The sequence below is a fragment of the Porites lutea genome, chromosome 10, assembly GCF_958299795.1.
Source record: "Porites lutea chromosome 10, jaPorLute2.1, whole genome shotgun sequence".
Classification (NCBI taxonomy): Eukaryota; Metazoa; Cnidaria; class Anthozoa; order Scleractinia; family Poritidae; genus Porites; species Porites lutea.
The window spans coordinates 2,121,934-2,141,933 of record NC_133210.1 but is presented as its reverse complement, the minus strand read 5'-3'; the positions used below and the strand labels follow the sequence as shown (position 1 = coordinate 2,141,933).

General features: G+C 41.2%; 1 protein-coding gene across 1 annotated transcript in view; it reads right to left on the bottom strand.

The window, feature by feature from the left end:
* Window positions 1-20,000, bottom strand: part of LOC140950864 (uncharacterized) — a 48,124-nt gene that overhangs the window by 2,304 nt on the left and 25,820 nt on the right. The window contains exons 27-42 of the mRNA XM_073400085.1: window positions 19,961-20,000; window positions 19,042-19,218; window positions 17,706-17,936; window positions 17,162-17,314; window positions 16,433-16,764; window positions 15,211-15,454; window positions 14,217-14,405; window positions 12,817-13,020; window positions 10,445-10,561; window positions 9,745-9,909; window positions 8,542-8,730; window positions 7,585-7,827; window positions 6,053-6,277; window positions 4,786-4,959; window positions 1,904-2,174; window positions 882-1,215 (exon numbers count right to left, since the gene is read on the bottom strand). The exon at window positions 19,961-20,000 is cut by the window's right edge and continues 140 nt beyond it. Of these exons, the coding sequence (XP_073256186.1) occupies window positions 882-1,215; window positions 1,904-2,174; window positions 4,786-4,959; window positions 6,053-6,277; window positions 7,585-7,827; window positions 8,542-8,730; window positions 9,745-9,909; window positions 10,445-10,561; window positions 12,817-13,020; window positions 14,217-14,405; window positions 15,211-15,454; window positions 16,433-16,764; window positions 17,162-17,314; window positions 17,706-17,936; window positions 19,042-19,218; window positions 19,961-20,000 (3,288 nt within the window). The remainder of the gene's footprint in view (window positions 1-881; window positions 1,216-1,903; window positions 2,175-4,785; window positions 4,960-6,052; window positions 6,278-7,584; window positions 7,828-8,541; window positions 8,731-9,744; window positions 9,910-10,444; window positions 10,562-12,816; window positions 13,021-14,216; window positions 14,406-15,210; window positions 15,455-16,432; window positions 16,765-17,161; window positions 17,315-17,705; window positions 17,937-19,041; window positions 19,219-19,960) is intronic.

The window sequence follows — 20,000 nt, the reverse complement described above, 5'->3', positions numbered from 1 at the left end:
TTTCAGACCGTTTAAAAAGTGGTTTCTCTTCAAATAGTGGCTTCATGAGTTATCCATCGCGAAAAGAAATAACCTCAATTCTTTGAAACTTGACTTTGTCTCACCTAACGCGCACATTTTGTAGCCCGAATTAACGCTCTAAGAGCATCTTGTTTTGTGGAACCAGATGAGGTGCTATTACTTTAAGACGACTAAGTCACTACCAAGAAGAAAAGTGCAAGCCGCGAAGAAACGGAAGGGAAAGAAATTAGTGAATCAATGTGCCTCTGAGACACAACTCACATGTATAAACTTATCAAATAAATGTAATCAGGATAAGGAGCTAAAAAGGAGCCTAAAAACGTCTCTACGGAGACTGGGTACTAGTTCTTGGCACTGAGATAGGGACGTGTCTTCTGACTATACTTAATCGTATGGCAGTCGTGATCTGTTGATTGGTATTTTTGTTTATTCTTACTATGCTTTTGATACTACAGTGCAGCTAATTTGGTTCGGCATGATCTGCATGTGGGATAGCCGAGAAAATTAAGCAGTTAGCTGTCATCAGTTAATGGGTGTCTTTAGATTCCATAATAACCGTTGATGTGCGAAAACTGGTTCATGTACCCAGTGTGTCCAATGACTGGCTGACTGACTGTTAGCCTGCAAAGCAGGCGTATTTTGCACTGGGAACGATTTGGACGTTCAAACCTACCGAGAGGTGACGTGAGTCAAAAAATGAATCCAAGGGAGAGGTTGACGCGAAAAAATAGGGGAGGGGGGGAGAGTTTTCCTTTTTCTCCCCGCCCCTCCCCCTTACCTGGCCCTCCTCCGTGTACCTCTAGGTCGCGCTAACTGTCTAGGTCGCAGGCTAACTGACTGCGTAAAAGAAAGAAGATTACCATGATGAAACTGTATCCGCTCCAAATTGGTTGCCATCCTGCGGGACATCTCGGGGTTTCTGTTGACTGACTATGTGTTGCGACCACAGGTCCCGGAGCCTCGCACACGGAGCACCTGCTAACATAGGGCTCAATAGCGGTGGCGCTGACGGGCATCATGGGCATGGTCAAGTCTGTGGTTAGCCAATAGCTGTAGTCATTTCTGGAAGCGTAGTGGCACACTTCGTATACGTTACAGAAGAGATAGGGCATGGTGGTGAAACGCCTCAAGCACGAACCCGACGCGCCCAGATCTTGACCATGCGAATTTTCGTGACCCAGGAAGTAGAGCAAGCTGAAAAAGATAATTTTATTACAGCATTTACCGACAAAAACGAGTACCAGTGCAATATCCAGCCGTTTTTGTCCCCATAACAGGGGTGTCTGTTATAGAGGTAGGGCATATGTACCAGATTCTGTTAAGGTTGCTTTGGATAATGAGCAATTGCGCACTGGGATCAGGGAAGCTATTATTTGGCGGTCACTTAGGCAAATCATTGCACTGTGTTAGTTATGCCCAATTTCTACAGCAATCTTTATTGAATTAGGTATATCGCGTTTGTCATCTTTCGAACAAAGAACACTGTCTGTAATACATGTAGAGAGGTTCGACTATATGACTTCCTTTATTGCCTCTCTCTGAACACACGTACTATATAAAATTGGTCATGTTGGCATCACAAAGAAGCCTTATAATAATGAAGGGGTGCCTCAAATTAAGCCTTACGTAACTTCTCAAAAACTGCTTGATTCTCCTTCCACGTTCAATGTACAAAAAAAACCTACAATGACTCCGAGGCTTTCTGGTCATATCTCTATGTTTTGTTTGGTTTTCTTTGTGCTCAAGTCTCTTCTCGGAATGCGAGACAATGGAGTCGTCGTAAATTGCCAATTTTGTTCGTAAAGCCTCTTTTTGCTGCACAGACTACGCCTTTTACTTTTAGATTTTGCTTTGCCACAGGCAGCCCAATAAGCAGTTTTACCTGTATCCAGTCCACAGTCGAGTTAAGTTCATTGGGCAATCAGGTATGCGAGTGGACTGGCTGTGAACAACCAGATGAAATCCTTCACCAGTTGCAGATTTTCCTGCAATACCGATCCCACCTTGAGGTCCAGGTTCTCCTCTTATACCAGGGAAACCCGGTTCACCAAGTTTCCCTGGGGTTCCCGAATCACCCTTTTCTCCCTTCTGATCAGAGGGTAATCCCGGTAACCCAGCATTTCCTTTAGGACCCGGTTCCAGGCCGGGCGGACCTAAGGACAAAGAGAAATGAGTATAACATATTGTTATATTGACACACTTAGTTTTTTTGTTTGCTGTCTGAATTTTTTTCTTTTATTTACGTTTTTTTTTCTGTGCAGCTGTTTGTCGTGTGTACCTGACCCTTAACAAAATCATTTATTAATAACTTAAATAAGGCTGCCCAATCTCTTTAGCCCTTAATGGTTATTGTGGGCAGCCTGTACTCTCTCTATATGTAAAAGTATTTATATATATATCTGTCTGGATTTGATAAAAGGTACCTCCACAAATTTTTAGCAACAGTCTCATTTGAGGCTTGTTCAGTACTTGACCATTCTTTTTTTAAAATGATCTTTGCAGTACAAAAATCCCGTTAAAAGCTGCAGTAGATAAAAAAACATGTGTTTCATATGCTGTTTACATCTTCCCACACCCCCCATCCCCCCGCCTCCGCAGCTCTCCCCTACCTATCATTTCCCATAATTCTCTCCTTGCCATAAAACACTATGACATTTGAAATCAGCGCGCCGGTAGAAGTTGTTTTCCGTGGTCGGTTAATTTTCTACGTTTCTTTTTGGCCGCCTGCAGCAAAGTTTTCCGGAAGGCATCATTAAGCCTTATGAAGGAACAAGTCTCACGATTGGCAAAGTCTGCCGTCGTCCAATATGTTAGCGTATTTCGTCTCATTTTGGCTAAACGGGTGAAACACACCGATCTCGGGCTTGAGACGGAAAGGCATCATATTGTGAGCTTTGATGTGGGCGGTGACGAGTCTCTGGCCTCAAAAAGTAACTTCAAAAGGAGTCAAAACTATTCGGCGAGAGCAAAATTGATGGTGATTTCTGACCAGGCCAGAGACTTGGTAAAAATTTGTTTTGAAGGCCGGCGTCCATGCGTTCCTTTCAAAACGGCTCGTCTACATCCGGGATCTTGAATAAATCGACTGTGTCAGCAAAGTTTACATGTGATGGAGAAAGCGAGAGTTATTGAGAGAGAGTAATGTGATGATATTTCGCCCGTATTAAGTGTGGAAACATTGTGTCTGGTTGGTTGCGGATAGTTTTATCAGTGCCGCGAACGTGGTTAATCATAACCATAACAAAATTGTCAAATCTGATTGGCTATCAACTGCCCTGATTTCAGCCTTAATTGGACAGTTTAATAGGACAGTACGCGTCATGCCTAAGTAACTGGACAGTACGCGCCATCACGCGCGCGCTTAAATGGATTTTTTTTCACTGCTAGCAAAACAAAATTTCGAATTTCTTGTGTTTTGATTTAAAAAATAGCCTATTATATCACAAATTTTGTTAAAGTTATAGTTAACTGGTAACAGAACTTCGTGTCGTCCAATTCGGTCTGTAATCATACTCGTGATTAAACAAATCGGACTCGTATGATTACAGACCGAATTGGACTCCACCCAGTCCTGTTACCATTACTAATTGTGTGATTTCCTGAAGTTGTTGACAGACAGATTTCAGGTATGTCGTGGCGCTCGTGTTATAAGAATATTGTGCACAAGCATGAAAACGCTTTGTAAGTATTTAGTTGAAGTGATTTTGTCTTAGACAACCGATTGTGGGGCCAAGAAAGGTGGATTCTAGGTCTCTTTTAGTCGGGTATAAGAGACTGAAAGGTCATTATTTCTGTGCTTTTAAATGTTGTTCATTTCGTTACAAATCTGTCGCTTTTGCAAAGAGCAACTTTTCGTGTGTTGCCAGCGATTAATTCGTCCGTTTTAAGCCCTAACTAGCGCCTTCCAACTGCTTTTTATTGACCTCACGGGTCAAATTGTTAAAACGTACTTGGTACCTTTTATCAAATCAAATCCAGACAGATATATAATTCAATGTGGAGTACAAATAAAGTTGTTGTTGTTGTTGTTACTCCTGTTGGTGAGTCTTGCGCGTGAGCCTTAAGTACTGCTCTGAAGTTGACATTTAAAAAGTTAACTAAAAAGAAGTTAATTAAGCAAAGCTAACGAAAGAAAGTAAATTGAAAGATACCACTAGCAAATTGGAAATAAAGTAAAACAACGACCATTGAATATCACAGTTTCTAGTCTCACATCCCTCCAACTTCCACCCACCATACTTGGGTGTAGGATACAGATTGTACTGACTATTCGAACAGTCGTTAAAATTTATAGAACGTTTTTACGCAGCAAGGTTTGCCTTTTTTTGTTTCTTAGCTTTCCCGCCCAGCTTCACGAAGCCCTCAGTATAAACATCTGCGTGGTAGAATATGGAAGCTAAGAGTGTTTTAAATGATAGCATGCGAATGCAGCCATCTCTCCCCGGTCCTGGCCGCGTAACGTCTCTAGCGGGCCAGCAGCGAGTTTAGTTAAACACATTACTAATACTTTGTCAAATCACGTAACGCTTTGAAAACTATCACTGTTGATGTGTCGGCGTCATTTAGTACCGACACAATTTTGCTTGGGCGCGAAAAGGCGCTCTCATTTATCAGAGAAAAAAAATTAAAGATGAATACATTAACTATTAAGCGTTTCCACTTAAGAAATTTTTTAATAATGAAATCCCATTGAAACGCCTCAGACATATTTGACTGCGGTAGGACCATCACGCCCCTTTATCTAAAGGAGAAAAATATAATTACCTTCTGGTCCGGTGGCCCCGGGAGGTCCTGTTTCTCCTGGAGTTCCTGGTGGTCCCATTTCTCCTGTTGCACCCTTTAATCCCTTGACGACTTTATCTTCCCCCTTTTCACCTTTGGCCCCGGCTTGTCCTGGTGGTCCACGCACTCCAGATGGACCTTTACTGCCCTTGTTTCCTGTTAAACAAAACGAGAGTGATCAGCACTTGAATTCTCCTTTTCAATGAAATACTCCCATGGTTCGAACAGATTTTTGGATCCAAAATTCAAGACTTTTACCAGACATTTTTCCAAAACATTTTTTCCCTTTTGCAGACTCAAGGTTTTCAAATACATCTGTAGGTGATCAATAGACACCATAAAGGACGAAGGAAGCAAACATACAGGCGACATTAAGTAAGATTTCACCAATACTAAAAAAATCACTCATAAAGCACTTTTTTAGTTTTGAAAAAAAAAACTAAAGACTTTTTACAAATTTTTCCAGACTTTTTCCAGCTTTGGAAAATTGCTGGGCAAATTTTTAAGACTTTTTCAAGCATTCAAGACTCGACCAACCCTGAATAAAATACTCATACTACCCTCGATTTAAAGATGTTACTCCAATACCGGCAAAAGTGATGACAGTAAACAATTAATGGCTGCAACGTTGAGGTTTATAGTCAACTCTTACAGCAACTGATTCGGGCCATTTGTACGAGGAAAAATAAGACGCGTCTTTCATTAGACGCGTCCTAAATAAGACGCAAACTATTCCATATGAACGGCGCATTAAGACGCGTCTTATGGAAGAACAGGTGTTAGGGGCTGTTCTTAGGTAAGCGAAATCTGCCGTTTATAAGTGATAGCTTGAGTCTTATTTAGGACGCATTCTATGTAAGATGCGTCTTATTTTTCCTTGTTTAAACGGCCCAAATGACGTTCGTTTGTTAACCAGTTTCCAAGAGTTCCCGGAGAATCCAGGTAGATCAGGTTAGGGAGAAATTGCAAACAATTTGCTGTATTTCAGCTAATGTAACGCGATCACCTGGGCAATATTATTGTGACGTAAATGCACTAAAAAGAAAAAAAAATCTAAAAACACTGATACACAATCAAGGCATAAGTGTATAGCTACACAAAGAATAAAAAATAAATAAATAAATAAAAAATAAGGAAAGGTCAAACGTCAATTTGCGAAATACTAACTTAATAACTAACGATGATGTGTTAATATTGTTAGGGGAAAATTCATTTTGGTCTCTGTTGGTTTAATCATGAGACAGCTTACCAGGTGTTCCAATAACCCCAGGATCTCCATTAAAGGCATCCATACCAGGTGTTCCTTTCTCACCCTTGGAACCCATTGTCCCTGGCTCCCCCATGTCACCACGAGCTCCCCCTTCTCCAGGAGACCCAGCATCTCCAGTAGCACCAGCCGGTCCTGGCAGTCCCTTTTCACCCTTGTCACCAGCAGTTCCATTAATTCCAGGCGGGCCACGTACACCTTGATCTCCTAAAGTAGGCAATAAAAGCAAAAAATATCTCTTATTTCGAAGAAAAAAAAAATTGAACATCAGAAAACTCGGGAAATAAATTCCGAGCTCCTGGTGACAATCGAACTCACGATCCCCAGAGTTCTAGTTCGAATACTGTAATCACTGAGATACTGGAAGCTCTATGGCGAGCAGGGCCGCAATTTAATTCTCCACTAAGACGGGACGAAACTGGGCATCACTGCGAAAATTTCTGGATCGATAACTTAAACATTTTACTGCATAAAAAGGTTGCGCAAGCGTCCTTTTTTCCTCCACAGCATTCGGATGCCACATTCATCATCTGACCGGAGTTTTCCGGGAAAAGAGATCTTTATTATAGGGATTTCAAGGAATCCAGAAGAAAACTCTGAAATTCCAGCACTGAGCATTACTACGAACCTTTTCCGCTCAGCGAAAATTTTCGGACATTTTGATTGTACGTCAAATGGAACCGTCGGTTCTGGTTCGATCTGATCGGAATATGCACCAAAGAGGGTCCACTTTGACTGGTTTAAAGAACCAGAAAGGACTGTTCCACTCGCTGCATTTTTATTCATATTACTATTTTTTTGCAATGACGACAACTTTATTCACTACAGTCGAACTTGCACTAACGGCCACAGCTCATCTCCACAACAGCCACCTGAGCTCTCTTGTTGACAGTCCATACATTGACTCTTGTTAAAACCTCTCCACAAAAGACACTTTTTTCTGTCCCTCAGGAGGCCGTTGAGGAGAGACTCAACTGTACTGACTCCACAACATTACATTGCACGATATTAAATTACATTATACTACTACATGAGAAATTTCTGCAATTTAATTGGCTTAGAGAAGTGGTATTTCAGCTTAATTTGAAATACCTACAAGTGAAAATTACAAAACCTTTGCGGGTAGTAGTATAAACAAATAACAGCATGATTTGTACGTGATTTTTGGCATAAATACAACTTGTGATATTTCTCAAATTTCACTTGCTTAACGGCTCGTGAAATTACGTATAACGATTTCGAAATATCACTCGTGGTTGTCACTACAAATCATGCTATTACCTATACAAACACACACTCGCTACGTGGAGTTTTCAGTTTCATTCACATTCTAACCAGCCTCTGACTCATGACTTACAACGACAAACTGCAAGTTGAAGTAAAAAAGTTTAAGTGGCCCTGGGTAAGCCGAATTACGAGAGCTGCTTACCCAAAAGACAGCTGGTTGCCAAAAGGACAAGCTGGAATTAAAGATTTTTCTCAAGCCTTAACTGGTGGTTCAAAACATTGCTTACCCCTAGGTCCCGGTTGTCCTACTTCTCCTTTAACTCCATCAAATCCAGGTAGCCCATCCAAACCTCTTTCTCCTGGATTCCCCTTGGAACCTTGTGGTCCATCTCGTCCCCTATCTCCCTTCTGTCCCCTTTGACCGTCTAGTCCTTTTGGTCCTGGTTCACCCGGAGGACCTGGTATTCCCGGAAGGCCTTCCTCACCACGTGGTCCTTGAATCCCTTCTAACCCTTGTTGACCCTTATCTCCTGCAAAAAAGGAAATTTCACAATAACTGAGCGCTTTCTCGCGTGTTGATTGGTCGAGAGCTATGGTCGATAAGAGTACAGATCATGGAAACGACTTGATGGTGGTGCAATTTGTTTTCTCTTTTTTTGCGCCCACGATTGTCCGAGAAACCGCACCCGAAATGGACCTCAAAAATTGTCGATGTTGTTGTTAAAAAAACAAATCTGCAACAATTTTTCATGGTCTATACTCTTATCGATCATAGAAATGAAGTAAAAATAATCAAAACTCTGCAGTGAAATTACTCGCAATGGAAAATTGTTGTCGATTTGTTAAAGGCCTACCCTGCGAGCAGAGGCTACATTCGCTGTGTGAGCTGGCGTGTGAAAAGTGGCAGGCTACTTTTCGCACGCCAGCTCACACAGCGAAAATGTATTAAAGGTTGTGAACAAACTATAGTTATGTCGTAATTTGAACAGATTGCTACGGTCGCGTTTTACTGGGAAACCTGGCCAATAGAGTTTGGATGATTGGGGATTTTTTGTCCCTGCAAAAGCCAAACAGCCAAACCTGAGGATGTAAAAACACTGTTAGCTAAATTGTGACTGGGAAAATAAAACATTATATCCTTCTATGAAGGGAACTAGTCCTTAAAGGTCAACAATGAAAAACGCTGTATAAGTTAAGAACTGTGTGTCTGCATGAAGGTAACATTTTGGTTCACAACAACTTACCCATATCACCGGGTGGTCCATTAGCTCCAGCCTCTCCTTGCGGTCCAGAATCCCCATCCATTCCATCCAGTCCATGCATACCAACCATTCCGGGCTCTCCACGGTCCCCAGGATCACCAGCAGGTAGAGCCACACCCTCTGCTGGTGGAAGACCAGGGTCACCTTTGTCTCCTTTAACTCCTCCGGGACCTAAACCAAGGATGGCAATAGTTGTAAGCCACATAAAGTGCCAAACCATTCTCCTGATAGGTACCTTTAATAAAAGACCTGTGACCCAAATTTATCCATTTCATCCACTAAAAACATAATCGCCAAATTGAGGGGCTGTTTATATAATAATAATAATTACAATAATGATCGCTTATTCAACCTTTTTGCAGCATAAACTGAATTACAAGGCGGGTCATTAATTACATACAAATACCTCGGAATTATGACACGTAAATATAACTGTTAATGTTAAGACATATCACATTTCGCTATTTTAAACGTGATTCTGGTATTTGATGGTGCAAAAATTTCCAAATCTGTTAGTTCTTGAGGAGGCAGGCACAGAAACAGATTCTCCTGTTCTAAGGGCATACAGTCTTGTGTGTGCAACTCGCGGCACTAAGTTTGGTAGCAGGTCGGAAGAAGAGTAATAGTGTAGTGTAGTGTAGTAGTGGAATGAGGGATATAATAAAAGTAGGAACAACATTCCACATGCTTTTCATACAAAGAAGGTCGGATGGTTTATAGCTGCCTTTCAACAAAAGCGCCATTAGAAAAAAATTAAATTAGCCTGCGTGGAAGGCGTTCGAAAGGGAAGGGAAAGGGAGTTTAGCCGCGAGACCGCGCGCCCTGAACCCTCTTCACCTTTCCTTACAAACGCCTACCAAGCAGGCTATTACAAAATTGACTAAACTGCCATGAAGCAGTCTCTTTAAATGTTATTAATAATAGGTTGTAATGGGACCATATAATCTCACGGACTGAGGTCTGAGTTACCAAATAACGCCCCCCAAATTAACTTTTGACTGATTCTCTCATGGGAGAACTCGCATGTAGCTTCATCTTTTTGTGTAAGGAATGAACGCTGAACGGAAAGATAAGTTAATAGCTTGCAAGACGATACAAAGTGAAGTTTGCCTTTCGCCACAAACTTGATTCTAAATCTCTCCTTTTTGTATCGTAAAATTAGGTATTTTCTATCTTGGAACCCACCAGCCTCTCCTGGCTCCCCGGGGGTAGAATTCCCGGGTGGCCCTGGTAAGCCTGTATCTCCAGTTCCTCCAGGTGGGCCCTTTAAGCCTTTGATTCCAGGATTTCCACTCTCACCAGGGTCTCCTCTATCTCCTGGTCTGTCAAAGCCAGGATCACCAATAGCACCTGTAGGAAAAAGCAAAACAAAACAAAACATCTTTTATTACAAGCTTTCTGAGGTACAGGCAGACAATCTAAAAGCAGTGTTCTCTGTTAGGGTGCATTTTTCTCTTACTTGGCGTATACACCGTTACGGGGAATTCTATAGTTGACACAATTCGTTATAGCAGTTAAACAATAAAACGCATTAAGTCTTAATCTTGGATCTCTGAGATTGACGCCGTCATTTACTTTTTGCTAGTTCTTTGGAGAGCCTGGGATTACTTAGTATGTGACATGACAACCGAAAACTTTCTTTGCGCTTAGAATGGTAACAATATGCAAGTCAACAAATCAGAATGTGGGATTTCAAACTTGCGATAGCATACTTTAAGAACGTTACTAAATTTTGTTTATATGGTACTTATGAAGACAATTGCTTTGCTAATAATTTCCATAATTTTAGTGACCTTTGTGTTGGATTAACCAGCGATATTGTACAGATAAATTAGATGTTGATCCTCACCAGGGTCAAGAGGGTTATTAAGAACAATTGTACTACCTTTTTCACCAGGGCTCCCAGGGAAACCAACAACACCTTTTGGACCCAAGAGCCCCGGCGGTCCAACTTCACCATCAAGGCCAGGAAATCCTTCCATTCCTTTTACGCCTGCAATACCTTCAAAATGAACAAAAACCAAAACTTTTGGGTCAGTTACTTAAAAGACATCTAACTTACAAGGCAGGTTAAATGAAGCCTATGGGGCTGTTTACACAGAGGGACGAAGATCTTAGAACCAGGAACAACGCTTCGTTGGGTTTACATGCAGAAATTTTGCTCCGCTGTGGTTAACAGTTGAGAAGGAATTAAATATTAAAGATTACCCCCTGAATGACCCGCCGCCATTTTTGTGTGGTTTCTCACTAGCACTAGGATCTTCCCAGCGAAGCAGTTTACATGGTGGGTACTACGATCTTCCTACCTCTCAGCTTGGAAGATCCTGGCGCTAGGGAAAAGTACAACTTTTTTCATGTAACCTAAATACAGAAAACATATGGCGCTGGATGATCGGCCTTCAAGGATCTTCCTCCCTCTGTGTAAATAGCCTCGAAATAAAATTGTAAGGCAAATACCGTAAAATTCCGAAAATACGCCCCGGGCTTATGTTTTTCAAAGGCCCTTTTTGAGGGGCTTATTTTTGGAGGGGCTTATCTACGGAGGGAAATTTGCGTTTCAAAATCGATTGGGCTAGCTTGTAGTGGAAAGGAAATTCACCATTTTTACTTTGTTTTACTTTGTATTCCAGGGCAAATTCCAAGTACAAACCCTCCGGGGGGCTTATATTCGGAGGGGCGATTTAACAGAGGGTTGTTTGCTTTACGATTTGGAGGGGCTTATACATGGAGGAGCTTATTTTCGGAATTTTACGTTATAAAATCAAATCAATCCTCGTAAATGGTATCACCATCCAATAAGGAGTCAAGGGAAAGGATCATGTGCTTTCGTTTTACACTTGATAGCTAGCTTCATGATTTTTGAGATGCAATGGCCTTTGCTTCACAGACCCTTCTCTCTTCAAAAGAGCTTTGGGCGCACTGGCAATGGTTTCACTGTATGGCGCATTTACATACTCAATGTTTTGTTCAACCAGTAACAAGATAGATTTTATAGAGATTCAGGATGCAAAGAAAGTCATTTTCACAGCTTTCCGTCCGGGCAAGCTGAAGCTAACATTTAATAGCCCAAACATCATCTCAACTACAGTAAAAACCCGCGTATAAGAACCTAGAATTTTGGAGTTCAGGCTGAACAGGTTCTTATATTTTGGGGTATTTTTTCCAATAACAGGCTGATTAGGTTCTTAGTGGGTTATTTCTTTGCAAAAGTTATTATAGTGATAGCATTCGGGGAACTGCAAATGTTACTGTACTTGTAACTACAGCAAAGTTTCATGGAATGAATAATATTTTATTGGCAAGACTAAAAAGCAGTACACTACAAAAATTTTCACAATTAAAACCCAGAACTTGAACATCAAATCTGGAGTGTTTTTTATATAAGAACCTATTTTTCTTTGTCAGGCTGAATAGGTTCTTTTATATTTGGGTATTAAAAATGCAAAATTTCAGCCTGTAGGTTCTTAAATCACTAGGTTCTTATACGCGGGCTTTTACTGTAGTCCCAAATGAGCAAATTGATTTCACAGTTCTTCTGTAATTTGAATTCCTCAAAACACTTCACTTGCCCGTCGGGCAAGTTAATAACAGAATTCACTAGCCCGATGGCAAATCCACTACTTCTGGGCTTTTGGACACTACTTTCTTTACACGCTAAGATTTCTTTCAGTTTGTACCTTTTAAAGCTAGGGCTGGATTACAAGAGCAGGTCAGTTATGTCATAACAGGCTCACTTGTGCAAATTGCGAATTCGAGAGAAAACTAGCACAAGTAAAAACTCGTCTAGCGCCTGCTAACAGGAAGTAAGAGTTTACAATAAACAGATTTCGCTTCTAAACGCTCCTGCATTTTTGCTTATGGTAGAACAAAGCTACCAATATCTTGACAGGAAAAACTAAAAACTGGTCTAGTGCCTGCTAACAGGAAGTAAGTGTTTATCATGAACAGAGTTTGCTTCTGCACATTCCTGTACAATTAATTTTTTTTATGGTAGAACAAAGCTACAAATGATAGAATAGGGACCTTAAGCAAAGACGTTTTTGAGCGACGCACGTCAACCGGAAGTGAGGCCTTCTCCCTTTTTATATGCCTTGACGCTAACAAACTTGTATTGTTGAGTTTCTTTTCTCTTTAAAAAACGATTTACCCTAGAGTTTCAACCAAACCACTCCCCAATGATGCAAAAAGTCCACTTCCGGTTGACGTCCGTCGCTCAAAAACGTCGCTGCTTAAGCTCACTAATAACCCGCTGACTACCTGGTTGTCCATTAGCTCCCTGTTCTCCTTGGGGTCCAGGAGACCCTGGGGAACCAGGATCACCGACCTCACCGAGCACACCAGCGGCTCCTTGAGCACCTTGATCTCCTATGTCTCCAACGTTACCATCTAAACCACGCTCTCCTGGTGGGCCAGGATCACCTGGGTCACCTGGGACACCCTTAGATCCTGGAGTTGCCTTCCCTGTACAAAAAACATACACAGCAAATGTGTTAAACTGCGTTACTTATAAAACCATGCTTTTCACGTTTTGTCTTGACATGGCCTGAGAACATACGCGTATTTCCGGTCGTCCCTTCTCCACACGGGTGGAAGAAAAAAAAAAATACCCTATCGCAGCTTACATGGGTGGAGAGAAGTGACGACCGGAAATACGTATGCGTTCGCGGAGTCTTTGATGAGACTATAATTATGACCAGTGATGCATTGTGGTGCTACCTAATAATAATATGCAATGTAATTCAACTTTTGAATCTGCAAATAAGTTATACAATGTAATCTCTTAAATAAAAGCTACGAATCAGTACTTTCCTGTGGCGCTGTTTCCTATGCTCTGCAAGGTGTATTTAACTGTTCTCTATTACCGTATTTATTCGATTAACCGCCCTGGGCGTTAATTAAATTTTTGGACCTTGAGAGTGGGCGCTTATTAAATTTTCAGCATTTTCAGCAAGTGTAGTATGTTTATTTTGCAACAAAACAATAAATGGTAATAACAAAACTCGAAGATGTAACAAGGCAAGGTTCCTGTAACATACTTTGAAGAAAACTCCGTCTTCGGGGAAGTCTCTTATTAGTATTTTGCAACAAAACAATAAATGGTAATAACAAAACTCGAAGATGTAACAAGGCAAGGTTCCTGTAAAATACTTTGAAGAAAACTCCGTCTTCGGGGAAGTCTCTTATTAGTACTTATTCAATTTTATGGGGTTGGGGTGGGGGTGGTCGCTTATTTGAGTTTGTGTGGGAGTGGGAGGGAGGTGGGGTGGGGTGGGCGCTTATTCGAGGCTGGGCGCTTATCAACTTTTTCTGCCTTTAGGATGGGCGCTTATTCGAGGTGGGCGCTAATTCGAGGTTAGGCGCTTATTCGAATAAATACGGTAAGTTGTTTGTAACTATAACCCGTTGCCTCCTTGCTAACCAACCCCTTCTCCCACCGTGTCGTGTCTTACTAGCGTCGTTTGCTAATCCCCCTCACTCTCCCTCATATCACGTGCTTTTTAATGGCTTCGCTCCAGTTTATCGCACTTTTTGCATAAATAAAGTAAACATTGGCAAGGCAACGTTTCACAAAATGGCAAACGCATCGACATTTCGTCCAAAGAAAGTTATTTAAATGAAATCTGCCCTTATACAAAGACGTTTTTATGATACATTACCTGGTGGCCCACGTTCACCTTCGTCTCCTTTATCACCTGCAGGTCCTTTGGGTCCCGGAGCTCCAGTGACTCCTGGATCCCCAGTAGGGCCTTGCTGTCCAAGCATCCCTGGCATACCATCCACACCAATACCCCCTGCAGTTCCGTTTTTACCCTTTGGTCCCGGAATACCAGGGTCACCAGTTGGACCTAAGGAAATAACCAATCAGCTTCTTACATCGAACACTGATCACGAGTTAAACAATTGGAATCGCATTTTGACGAATCGTTTTGATAAGATGCACAAAACTGGAACCAGTCTTTTTCTTAACCCTTTAAGTCCCAATAGTGACCAGCATCAATTTTCTCCTAACGATATCCATACAATGTCAAGAGATTAGGTTATGAGAATTAATAAAATGATCACCAAAGAGAAAATGCTTTGATCTTTTCTCAAATTCTCTCAACTCATTCTTTAAAGAAATGTATCGAGATCAGTTTGAAGAATTTGCCTGTGGATATTGGGGCTTAAAGGGTTAAAGGGGTCTGACTAAGGGGAGTAAGAGCGCTATCCATTTGTCAGCACTGGCCGACCAGAGCGTCCCCGTCGTAAAGAAAATTTCACTTTATCCCGCCAGATTGGTCAAATCCTAAATAGCAGGCACGAAAGACATCGGTCAGTGCTGGGTTGACTGTACCACCAACCTCGATTAGCTGTGCTGTGGTTTGTCATTTTTTTGTAATGTTGTTCTTTTAAAAACAGAGTCAAGTGTTGTTGTTGTTGTAGATGGTTTTTCACCAAAAACCCTTCGGAAAAACCTATTTTATTGTCAAAACGACTAATCCGGCCATGGTCCGGCCAGCCAGTTTTGACTCTTGGAAAGTGCTGGGTACACGCAATAAGTAGGCAAAGAAATTTATTTTGGTTCTAATTTCTTCTTGCTTCGTATGAAATTAGCCAAGCGAAATTTGGCTCCCCGCCCTTAGTGTCTTATTTCCTGTTATGATTACACACCTCTACAGCTCCTGCCAACTGTTGTCCTGACGAAAGATAAAAGTTCTGAAAAATTTCTAGGCTGCAGAATATCATTGGGGTCGGTGACCAAAGTTGCCAGCTGCTCCCTGTCTACACTTCCAATACCGATCGCAATAACCTTGACACCCAAGTCCTTGATTGGTTGTATTGCATCCACTAGAGGTGTCTGATCAGGGACAAGGTCAAATCCAGTTTGGTTTCCGTCAGTAAGAAGCACCATGACCTGAGGAGAGAGAGAATAACTTTGAATGTTTCTGTTACTATTTCAAATTCATAGGTAATTCGCCACGTTATAAACGAGTGAAAAGTTGGGTACGATATGCTTGGGATTGCTTAGAGGGACAGCATTAAGGCCAAGAAACATTACACCACAAGTGCTGTGTTCCAAACTGCGATAAAACTTTCAGAAATGCAACTATTCTTCACTATTACAAAATTCCTTAAGAGCCTAACACATGTCTTCTTTAGTCAGAATAACCTTGAGAGCTTCTTTAACAGATGGCTTGCTGCTGTGTGCAATGTACTTAATGTCCCTCTAAATAGCCTTTTTGCAGTCATCCATTGTACCACTCGTTCAAGATTTGTTTACCTAAAGGGACTGCGCAACAGGTAGCTTTTTAATTTACAATGGGGTAGCTGTTACATGTACTTTTGTACTTCTAAATATGTATTGGGACAGTGTTACCTCTGCTTCAACACCAGAAGATCACTATTGGGTAAATTCTCTGAAAGCCTTGACAACTACAGGGTATCCCAAAGGTTCCTTCCTCTACTTTATAAGTCTGGAAATTTGTAAAGATGTACAAAAGCCTTCCTGTGCAAAGTGGCCGAATTTATCATCTTTTCTTGGATCAATGCCCAAAATATTCTTTTTCAGCTACCTAATCTAAAAAATTATATTGTTTGGGAGTCGAAGTGGTTCCTGCTTACCAGGTGACAAAAATGCTTAAAATGAATCACCTGGGGCTCTACACGCTACATGACTTACTCCACTCGATGCCACAACTGCTACAAAGCGTGATAAAAAAAAAAAAAAAAAGGGGCCATGTCAGTTACTGAACTTCTGGATACATGTGCTCGATAGAGCAATAAACATCTTTTAGAAATTTCATGTCAAAATAACGTTTTGATCAAAAGCTTTAGCTCATGAAATTAGAGGAACGAACTTTTGGCACACCCTGTATAAATATAACTTTAATACCTTTCTAGAGTCATCTCTCATTCCTCCTTGTGCTGTGAACAATTCTTCTGAGGCAATCTTCAGGGCCAAATCGATCCGTGTTATACCTGCGGTATGGGGTACGTCATCCACTAACTTCTTTATTTCTGTTTTATTAAAGGATCTTGTAAAATTAAGCTGCAAACTAGCTCCCCGGCTGTATTCGATAACACCAACATGCGTCTTCTCTGGTCCAATCTGGAGAAAGTCTATCACTCGTTTGACAAATTGTTTTAAAATATCAAATTCCGGTGGGAGAATACTACCAGAGGCATCCATTAGGAAGGCATAATCCGCACTAAATTGACCACACACTAGAATTGAAAAAAAGTATAAATAAATTAGAGAAAGAAAGAAAAAAAGAAGCCAGTGCTATAGTTTCGCGTTGATTGAAAATTTCCTGCAACATGTGTTGATCAACAAATGTTGCAGCTCCTGCTTCTGTTGAACAACCCTTGTGCAGTATCATTTTATTGTAGCATTGGGCTTGCACTTAAGTTTGGTCTGAAGTCCGTTGCAGAAACGTAATGGATCATTCCACAAGCATCTGATATACAAAAACCCGAGTCTGTGAGGCGATTTGAACCCATAATCGACCAAGTACTGGGCAAATGCTCTACTCACTGGGCTAGAGCGACTAATGAGAAGCAAGCCATTTACTAGGTTTATAAAAGTAAAAGGAGCCTTGACGGTAAAAAGAAAAAAACTTACAGATTTCTCCTATCTCCCCCTTTTGTCCTTGTGGTCCAGCTGGTCCTTGAGGTCCGTCTTTTCCAGGGTCACCGGGTGAGCCACGTGATCCTTTAACACCAGGCGTTCCAGCCATACCCTTTTCTCCGGTTGGTCCAGGCTCGCCTTTTTCTCCTTAAAAACAAATACATTTTTTTTTTTCATAATTTACTGCAGAAACTTCATGCAGTGCTGGAGGAAAAATTGAAAAAAACATTTGGTTTACTAATCTGCAATGCTAAGGCCTATCGCACTAACCTAAACCACTCCTATTTTAAACTCTATACCCCACGAGGATTGCCTGAAAAGCTTGGAAAAGTTACCATTTATGGCTACACAGTCTCCAATTGCTATCGACTTTGTGCAAGCTTTTTCTCTACTTGATAAAATAATTCAACAATGTGTACACAGTGTTTATACAGTGGCTTCACCTCCAAGCTAGGTTCTGTACTGTTCTGGTGGAAACACATTGAAGCATACTAGTGATGTTCATGTCCTTAGAATGGCGAGCCACATACGTACGTACCTTTCATGGCCATAGTGGTTAAGCCCATCACGCCCTGTTCTCCAGGTGGCCCTATAATGCTGACACCCATTTCTCCCTTGTCTCCAGGCTCTCCCTTTTGACCTTTAGGGCCTTCAGTGGATCCAGCAGTTCCATTCCCACCAGAAGCTCCTTTGGGCCCTCTTGGTCCAGTTTCTCCCTTACTGCCATTGACACCAGGATTGCCCTTAGCACCAGCCTCGCCCTTTACTCCTGAGATAGAAAATACAATTTGCCGGACACTGAATTACTCTTACACTCCCATGGTATGGATGCCAAAGAAACAGAGCAGACTCAAATGTGAGTGCAAGAGGTAAGAATTGCGTTAAAGTTGGGTTGTTTACCATTTAGATGGGAAAACCGCTTGGTTCAAGGACTGGTAAATCTCATTCCAGAATTGTGTTTGCTATTTGCACAAATCAGTTCCTTTTAATGAAAAACAGCTGCAAAGGCCTGAAACTGTTGTCGAAGATGGGATTCAATTCGAATTTTCGTTTGATATATTCCGTCCAGAAAAACATGTCTACTTTTCAGATGTTCATCACTCCCGGATATTTTCCTCTGGAACAACACAAAAAGCCGTGCTCTATTGACTTTTCAACCAGATTTTCCAAAAATTTTTTTGTGAATGGTAAACAGGCTTGGCATCTTTGAGAACAAGGGAAAAGTCCATAGGAGAGAAAGTTGACCGTATAATGTAGGTGTGGAGGTCAAGAAGAGCTATAATAGGAAACATAACTTAAAAATAATTTCCTGCAGCTACTTTATCAGAAAATGTCATTTGTCACTTTACCTTTGCTCTACAGCAAAGGTATAAACTTTCGCCCTATTTGCCATTGCCATTGTTATCTGAAGTTTTTGAAAATGTCCGGGACATTTCCACACTATATAAGCTTAGTAAAACATAGGGTCTTAACATTATTATCAGAAATTTGCACCTCGCAGTTTCTATGAAAGTATTCAACTGCACCTTACTGCAGACACTACTGACAGCTACTCTGACCGGAATGATTTAGACTTTTCTTTTACATGAGTAGTCATTACAAAGGAAAATTACTGTTATTCTCTATTGACTTATTATACGGTACAGTATTTTTGCCATGATTGAGATCACCATAGAACAATGATGACTAATAAAGAATAATGTAGTACCACAGTGTTTTTTCTGAACAAATGGTGTTAATTAAAGTGACGCAGGCTCCTGCAGGCACAACCATAATTCTCTTTGCTGCTAAAGGCCTCTTACTGGGACCATTCAAAGTGGAACATTACTGTTCCACTACCCGAGAGGCCCCCCAGTAGGGAGTTTAGAGTGTACCTTTCTGGCCCTTGAGTCCAGGTTCTCCATCGGTACCATTGGGCCCTGGTACACTGGGCCCTGGTTCTCCTGGTAATCCTACTGCTCCAGCTTCTCCAGGCGGTCCCTCTGGGCCCTCTGGTCCTATGTCACCCTTGTCACCTACAAGGCCTCTCTTACCTGTAATTCCTTTTGCACCTGTGTTACAAGGAAGGGAAAAGATACAATACAGTCAAACCTTGCTTTACGGACACCCGCTTAAAAGAGCTGTGTCACGAAATTCAGCCAAATTAGGAAATTAAAAAATGCCTGTTAAAATTAAGAGAAACAAAAATAACCGCTTTAAACTTTAAAGGAAGGTTAAAATAACATAACAGAAACAACAGATGCCTCGGATGGGCGAACCTGAACAAGATTGAAACGGATTGGAATAAGGGTTTTTGAAAACTGTTCAGCCTAACAGTTTTTCAAAGTTGATCCCTGCTGATTGCAACTTCAAAAATAATGCTCAGGAGACATATTTGTTTGTCTCGGATCTCTGATTTTGTCATATTACCTGTAATTTCTTTGCTTACTTTAAGTTCCATAGCAACTGAGCGCAAGTGATTGGCAAAATTAAACAAAATGAACTGGACTGCCGTGACACAGCCCCTTTAATACGGACACTTGCTAAGGCCCCCTCAGTGTCCATATAAAGGGGATTTGACTGTCTTTAAAAGAACAAAACTGGACCATTATTTTTGGAATTCGACTGATGCAAATACAAACATTAGACATCATATACAAACTAAAACAGCACTAAAGAGAAAAATTCTTTATCTTTTTCTTCCCTAATTCTCTTTTCTTTTAAAAGGAATTGTATGAGAATCAGTATGGAGAATTTTCATGTGGATATTGGGCCTTGAAGGATTAAGTCCAGGTTGTGGCTCATCGGACTTACCTATATTACCAACTAATCCACCAATTGGCGGGGGGGGATC